Here is a 7,824-nt window from a genome sequence, read left to right as displayed (position 1 = left end):
AAACTCTTTAGTTTTTGGCTGCCCACATTTGCTGCATTTGTTAAAAGCCACTTCTCTGACATACTTTCTTTTCTGGCTCCCGGTGGCCTCCTCTTCTGCCCTGCGCCGCCTGTTCCTCTCAGTGAAGCGGGGACAGAGACGCAGGGGCAGTGGGTGCAGGAGCCACCTGTGTGGCAGGTGTTAAATGAGGAGCCAGGGGAGGAGCAGCCCTGTGATGACCTGCTGCCATCACTGTCGACCCAGGGTTCAATAAAAGAAGCTGAGCTGGGACAGGAAGAGGAGCTGCTGGGGTGACCGGCTGCACGACTGTGGCACTAGCAGGTCGTCTGCCTGGCCGCAGCTTAGGAGCCTGTCCTGCTCTGTTCGGCGGGAGGGCAAACTCATGCTGGAGTCCTGATGGGGGCGACACTTTGTCCAGCTTCTCCCGCGGAGGAGGCAGCTGTGAGCTGGCCACAACGATGTGGTCCTCTGCAGCAAGGCCCTGGGTGAGGACACTGATCTCCTGCGTGCTCTCCCTTCGATTAAACCTGCAGCCGGAAAATTGTTACCATAACAATTAACTGCAATACTTTTATTTCAAATGTCCAAGTAAAAAAAAAAACATTGTGCTTACCACTGTGTCAGAGTCCTCTGGTTGAGGACAAAAGCTGAAGTGAGGTGGCCTCCATCAGGGGGTGGCAGTCCAGCACCAGGTCGCGGATGTGGTGGTAGTCCGTGAGCACCTTGGTCCACCGAGGAAGCCGCACTCCATCCTTCTTAGTTGGGGGACTTGTGCAGTGAACACAATTTAATGCACAGAGCCTCAACTAGACGACTGGTGCTGGGCCACTGAGCCGGTCCCCCTGGATGACCAATCAGGCACCTCTTGACGCTGTCCACACCCGGGTGACGCCCGTATTCCTGGGGGCCTTAAAGCGGCCGTGGGCCAGCTTGTCTTGGTGCCTGGGCTGATAATTGATCCGCCCTCTTGTCCCCTTCAGGCAGAGCGGTCCACAGACGGATGGTCTCTGTGACCTGCTGCTCGTCCAGATAGAGCGCCTGACGCAGGGGACACCAGGTACTCCGCCAAGTCCTGGACCTTATCCCAGCCCAGGTATGCCGTCAGGTCCGAGGACTGCAGCCTGCATGAAAGTATTAAAATACAAAATACATTACAGTATGTAACATCTCAGTGATGTTGCACTGAAGCTAACGTGTCGTCTACTCACAGGGGCCTGGTCTGCAACGCTGGACCCAGCTGATGCTTGCAGGACCAGAGGCTCTAGTTGGCTGGACAGAGCGCTGCAGGGGAGGAGGTAGAGGAGGAGGCAGAGGAGGATCAGCAGGGCGCTGCACAGGAGGAGGCTGTAGAGGAGGCTGTAGAGGAGGCTGGACAGAGCGCTGCAGGGAGACGGCCCTGGAGGAGGCAGAGGACTCTGGTTGAGGAGCTGACATGGATCTCCTCGGCTGGATGTGGACGGTGCAGAGGAAGAGGGGCTGGAGGCCTGCTGGACGCTGCTGTGTTCTGGAGCAAAGAGGACGGGCACGGTCAGGTCCTCGGGTTCTTCCTCCACAAAGCCTTCATCGCGCACCGCCTCATCATCCATCAGCTCCACCAGCCGATCCTCTTCCTCTGGGTTGTCCATTACAGTCAGCGAACGACCAGACTGACTGTAAAGGTACTCCATCCCAAGAAGCTCCCCTGTAGAAGAATGCAGAATACAGATTATTAGTCAAGAATGTGAACTAAGGAAGTATTCAAACATGCACTCCATAGTGGTGGAAAGTAAAAAGTAATAAAAGTGGAAGTAGAAAGTGATGAAACTCCAGGCTCTTTCAGTCTCTGACCTGCTTTAGACTTTGTTTATTCATCAGGAAGAATAAAAACATCTTTTACCACTAAATGTGTTGCTTTGGTTTCTGTGCTTTTAAAATGGAGGATTCCTTTTAGCGCTGCATGTCAGTGTTGGTTGGTGGAAAGACGTCAGCATCAGAAAACCATGGATGCATCTCCAGAGAAACCACTAGAACAGTTTTTTCTTCTGCCAACACGTCTGAGCTAAGGTTAATCATTCTTGCCTGTATATGACCCAGGAGGCTGGTAGCGCTCGTCCAAGGGCCTCTTGAGGATCTTGCGGCTGAGTCGGTCCATGGCCTCCCTCTCAGCGCTGCTGTAAATCCTCAGCTCACAGCTTCCTCTCACAGCTTCCTCCATTGCGGTCCTGGTTCCAGCGCATCAGACCCTCCAGAAGGTAGGCCTGGAAGTGGGCGTCGCTGGCACTGGTCCCTGCAGGGGAAACCAAGAAGATGACTTTCTTTACTCTCTGCGTTTAAAACAACAACAAAAACATTAAAAGATAAAATCAGCCACCTGGGATGAACCGATTTAGATGGAGGTGGAAGGACTCCAAGGAGGTGGAGCCACGAGCACAGCGGTAGCAGCAGAGGTCCACACCACCTTTCTTCAGTGTCCCTGTCTTCAGGTACAGAGAGAAGCCCTCTGGGTCCTGAATACAGGTGATGTCTCTCTGCTGGTCCTTCCAGACCTGCTGAATGCGCTCGTGGTCCACCAGGGGCACTCCCAGAGTGTCCCTCCCCTTCTCACTGTCCATCTCATCGACCAGGGCCTTCTCAGAGACTGGACCAACTCCCTGGGCCAGAAGCTGCCCCTGCTTGGCCAGCCTAAGAGCAGCAACATCAGCTGAAAGATGCACCTGGACAGAGTTCATGTTCTCTGTTAGACTTAGACTTTAGACAATAAATATACAAACAAGATGAAGACTTTACCTGGACAGTCGAGCCATGAATACTCCATATAGCTGATGAGCCTCAGTGGTGACTCCTGCTGCAAAACGCCGCATGAAGTGCCAGATGTCCAGGCGCACCTGAAGCTCTCTCCACTCAGCGAACATAGCCCTGACCTGTGACTGTCCGTGGGGGCTGCAGCAGTCCCGATCCACATACATTATGGCAGGAGGTGCCACTCCTGCCTCTCTGTAGCGCCTCATAAGACCAGCCGCCATGGGCCACAGTCCATGGCCCTCTGCTGCTGTCAGGACTGACACCAGAACCTGGCCATGCTCGTTGCCCACATTGGTGCACCACCCAGCTGTGTTGGCAGCTGCACCGGCCAGTTTCTTGGTAACCTATGTAAAAAAAAAAGAACAAACAGTAAAATAAACACACATACACCTGTCTATCTATCTATCTATCTATCTATCTATCTATCTAGATAGATAGATAGATAAATAAAAGCAATTACAATCATTCACATTTGATTGTTTTTACCTTTTTGGTGGAGTCCATCTTGAGCACGGAGCCAAACACAGAGGTTATTCTGGCCTTTACCTCAGGCAGCCGTGACAGGACGTCCCTGGCGTACACAGCCAGGAGCCACTTGGGTTTAGGGAGGGCCGGGAGGGGCGGGGGGGGCAGAGAACACTGGCGGCTCGACCAGACAGGAGTCAGTGAAGGGCTCACAGGCAGCAAAGTACTCCAGCGTGCGCCGGGGTCCATGCTGCGCTGTGCTCCTCTTGCAGCTTCTTGTGAAGCTGCGTGACGCTGTTGCCCTGTGTTCTCTCCCGCATCAGGATGACCACTCTGTAGTCGCATGAGTACCTAAGGTACAGACAGGAAAATAGCTCTGCTCAGTGTTTATTAAGGTGATGCAGGACATTTTCCACCATTTAGTTTAGTGCAGCACAAGCATATTATAGAACATTGCTGTTATCATTAATGTGTCATGCCTGTATGTCAGAAGGGCGGGGAATTTCCTGCGGTGTCCCATGTCCAGCTGTCCCAGGATGTCCTCTGACCAGGCCGGATACTTCTTCTTACACCCTTTGCACTCTAGATACTCTGTGGCCATATCATACCACCCATCTATGTCCAGCACCTTGCGCACAGTGCTGTACAGGCCAGCTGCAGTCAGCCTGTGACTATTGCAAGCTGGCTGGACACAGATGAGTGGAATGGACCACATCTTCAGAGGCATCCAGAGAAACAAAGGGCGGCAGAAGAAGAGATCAGGAGAGGCATGAGGTTGGGTGAAGGTGGTCGGAGGCTGGGGAGGGTACCACCAGAAGGTGAGCTGTGGCACCAGCTCTGGCTTCCCTGTTTTAGGGTTAGCCCTGAATAAAGCCTTCCGGATCCAGTCCTGCTGGAAAGATGGAAGATGCTCCTTCCAGTGTCCAGGAAGCTCTGCAGGGGGCTGGAACACGGGGCCAGGAGTCCACAGCGCTGGAGGAGCAAGAGCAGGAGCAGGAGGAGCAGGGCCTCTTGAGGCTGGAGTGGAAAAAGTTCAAATTAGTTTGTTGTTAAGCACAGACTGTCGCAGCCTTTCTTTTTCAGCACTGCCAGACAGCTACAAAGCTACAACGTTTAGTGCAAAGCATGATGGTTAGGAGAGAGACAATATGATGAGGAGAGGGTGAAGGTATGGAAGGAATCAGTGAAAAGCATTCTGATTTTCACCCATGCACCATTAGGTCAGATACAAGAAGAAAAGTGAGCTGGGATGAGCCAAGTGTGAAACAAAGCAACAGCAACACTAGGAGCACCTCTAACTACAACATTGTGCAGCCACTTAATCCAGGGGGGGAGCAGGGGACATGTGAGACGACAACAAGGAGCTTTTGTCGCTGATCAGGATAAAATGAAATAAACATACACCTTTAAATACCCTTTTTGCTTTGAAGAGTGAGTGTAGACTGACACTGGGATCAGTGCTAATTCTCTGTGCAATAAGATAAAAGAACATGTTGGGTCATTTAAAAATACTTATGAACACACATTACTTTGTGAAACGTTTGTGATTCACATACCTTGAGGTAGTTTTTCCTCAGCTTGCGAGGCCACAGTCACCATCTCCTGGTCGTCTTGCTCCTTAAAAAAATCCCCAGCAGCACCAACAGCGTCTGTAAAATAATAAAGTGAGCACACGTCGCCAACATCCAGTATCTGCATGTGTGATAATGATGCTCACCACAGTTAAAGAGCTGTCTGCGGGCAGCGGATGTAGATGGAGAGGGGACACGTGGCACTGGAGCTGTCAGAAGTATTTTAATTTTTATTTATATATATATATATATATTTTTTTTTTAAATATGACGTATACAACATGAAAATCACCACAGTACTTACAGGGTTTGGCTGGAGAAACAATTTTTCGTGCCAACTGTGAGGGAGACAAATGCTTCCCACGTGCCAGCAGAGCGTTAACGCCGGCAGCCGTCAGGGGCCTGCTCTGAGTGGCAGCAGGTCGAGCAGCAGCAGGTGGAGCAGCAGCGGAGGAGGAGGAGGAAGGAGCGGTCACAGTGGGCAGGTGGGCTACAGCTGAAGCCTGCCTCTTCAGCACATAGTCCTTGAAAAGGGCCATGTTGGTGTTGGGCCTGGCCTTTGCTGTCTTCAGGTAGGTGACGAGAGCCTGGGCCTCCTTGCCTGGGTCCTCATACACCTCCTTCATGGACCTGCCCTTGAAGTCGCCAAACTCCACCATCAAACACCCAGAGTCACCGCTCCTCTGGGCCTCCTGGAGCAACGCCTGTTTCTTCCAATACACCTCCACAGCCTCCCCTATCTCCCTGATCTGGCAGGTGTACCTGAGAAACAGGTGTTTGCTGGCCGACAGCGGGTTGTCCCTCTCCTCCTCCCCCATGATGCTGCTGACCAGGTACACCGCGTAACCCAGGGAGTTCTCCAGCAGCCAGCGGAACCTCTGGTTCTGGTGTTTTCCAAACTGGATCTTACAATGAGCCAGAACCAGGAATTGGTCACCAGGATCCCCTCCGTTCTGCCTCACAAAGGCAGTTGCCTCGGCCAGAACCTCCTCCTTACGCCGGGCCCTCCCGGCCACCACCACCGTACTCCTATTTGCCTCCTCAGTCGGCCCCATCAGGAGTCGACCCTGAGGAGTTTTATGGAACACAGGATACGCATACATGATCTAAAAGGAGAGCAGCATAAGCACAATGTGACTGGTAGAAATATCATTTGAAATATTGCACGATCATTACTCTGGATTTTTATGTCAATTTTTACAATCAGCATTTAAAGAACTTACAAATGAGCAGCAGCATTTATTTACCATTTACTGATGCTATAAAGCATCACCAGGTATCAAAAATTGTACTATACTGCAAATAAAGCGCATTGTTTTAGGCGGGAATTTAAAAAAATATATATTTTATAATAAACTTTTTTGCAATAAATGTATTAAAGACAAAAATAAGACTTGTTGGTGTTGTAGTAACAATATTATATCAAGTGTAATTTCCATTTGTTTTTAAAACCGCGCTATTTTAGGCGGGAATTAAGTAAAATAAAATTAGGATATATTAATAATAATTCTATCAAAAATGAATCAACACTTGTTAATATAATCGTGTTACTTGTTCGTATAATGTTGTTGCTATAATACCAGGTGTAATTTCAATTTATTTTCTTGGCGGGAGGGAGGTAGACAAAAATCAAAGAAGTCCGCACTTATGATCATTCATAAAGTGATGATCATAACTGTAATCTGAATAGCGCTAAAGCGGGGCGGCCGGCGCGCACAACCTCCGCGAAGCGCGCATTATTACAGCAGCAGCACAGCGCGATCAAGTGTGATCAAGATGCAAACGTGATCACATTCATGTAAAATATTATTATTACTGTATGAAAGTCATAACTAATCTGAATAGCGCTAAACGGGCCGGTTTTAAGTGGGGCGACCGGCGCGCACAACCTCCGCGAAGCGCGCATTATTACAGCAGCGGGTTATAACAGCAGCAGAACAGCGCGATCAAGTGTGATCAAAATGCAAACTTGATCACATTCATGTAAAATATTATTATTACTGTATGAAAAAAGCTTGACGGTCGCTGTACAAGCTAGCGACAGACACAACGGCTAAAACCGAGACGTTAACAGAAAGAGTTCGTATCAATCTGCCGTCTTTGCAGCATGCTCGGTATTTGTAATAAACAGAGAGAGAATATTCATATATATTTTAAACTTACCATTCGTCAAAGTAGTCCAGACAGTTGTCAACGTAAAGATGACTGCGGAGCGTCTTCCTCCGAGCGCTCATGAGGGATCCGGGTGCTGGAAGGCGATTGGTCAAATGTAAGCCCACCAGCGGGGGCAGGTGATTGGCCGAGCGCCGGCAGAGGGCGCGCTGCGATTGGCTGGAGTGGGCTTACTTTTGGGCTTACTTTGGGCTTACTTTGCTCGTAGATCGGGAGACAGCAGGTGCATGCAAGAGGTCGTGGGATCGAAACCCAGTGTGGGAGACTAAGAGTTTTGTATTATAATCCCCACAGTGTATATATCAAAACATGTGTGGCGATCCCATGAAGTATTTTTTGTACCACCCGCCATTTTGAGTTACCATGGCAATGATACAAATGACGTTTTTTCTCCCTATTTGAGGCTCATCCCAGTACAGGATTTGGACCAAACTAACAGAGTACACTCACCCAGTGATACCAAACACAACCATGTTAGCGGCTAACGGTTAGCATGTTGCTAACCGGAAGTAGCTCTAGGAAGCCTGTACAAACTTCTGCTTGACAGATTTGGTGAATTTTAGGATTTTCTCCCTTTTTAGGCACTTTTCAGTACAGGATTTCAACCAAACTAACAGAGTAACATCACCCGGTGATACTGAACACAGCCATGCTAGCGGCTAACCGTTAGCATGTTGCTAACCGGAAATAGCTTTAGGAAGGTCCTACCAACAGCTGCTTAGCCAGAGTTCTTCAACCTTTACAGACAGAGAGGGCTGTAGCTGTCAGTGAGTTTCCATGACAACGCTGCTAGCAAGAGGCTCCTAGGAGGTCCATTGACTTAACATGGCACCTT

General features: G+C 49.7%; 3 protein-coding genes across 3 annotated transcripts; all 3 read right to left on the bottom strand.

Annotated features, from left to right (window-relative positions):
- Nucleotides 1–1,079: 1,079 nt before the first annotated feature.
- Nucleotides 1,080–2,194, bottom strand: LOC118562568. Its single transcript, XM_036134993.1, has 3 exons — nt 2,059–2,194; nt 1,209–1,681; nt 1,080–1,121 (listed from the first exon to the last, which is right to left on the bottom strand). The coding sequence occupies exons 1-3, from the start codon at nt 2,192–2,194 to the stop codon at nt 1,080–1,082; spliced, it is 651 nt and encodes a 216-aa protein (XP_035990886.1).
- LOC118562569 lies at nt 2,195–3,484 on the bottom strand. The gene is made up of 4 exons (XM_036134994.1): nt 3,268–3,484; nt 2,767–3,125; nt 2,351–2,693; nt 2,195–2,266 (listed from the first exon to the last, which is right to left on the bottom strand). Exons 1-3 carry the CDS (start codon nt 3,283–3,285, stop codon nt 2,459–2,461), a joined length of 612 nt encoding a protein of 203 aa, XP_035990887.1. The 5' UTR covers nt 3,286–3,484; the 3' UTR covers nt 2,195–2,266; nt 2,351–2,458.
- Nucleotides 3,456–7,290, bottom strand: LOC118562570. The gene is made up of 5 exons (XM_036134995.1): nt 5,122–7,290; nt 4,964–5,026; nt 4,803–4,895; nt 3,726–4,263; nt 3,456–3,597 (listed from the first exon to the last, which is right to left on the bottom strand). The coding sequence occupies exons 1-5, from the start codon at nt 5,918–5,920 to the stop codon at nt 3,456–3,458; spliced, it is 1,635 nt and encodes a 544-aa protein (XP_035990888.1). The 5' UTR covers nt 5,921–7,290.
- Nucleotides 7,291–7,824: the final 534 nt, after the last annotated feature.

Source organism: Fundulus heteroclitus, unplaced genomic scaffold, assembly GCF_011125445.2.
Source record: "Fundulus heteroclitus isolate FHET01 unplaced genomic scaffold, MU-UCD_Fhet_4.1 scaffold_978, whole genome shotgun sequence".
NCBI lineage: Eukaryota > Metazoa > Chordata > Actinopteri > Cyprinodontiformes > Fundulidae > Fundulus > Fundulus heteroclitus.
This window is presented reverse-complemented; position numbering and strand designations above follow the sequence as displayed.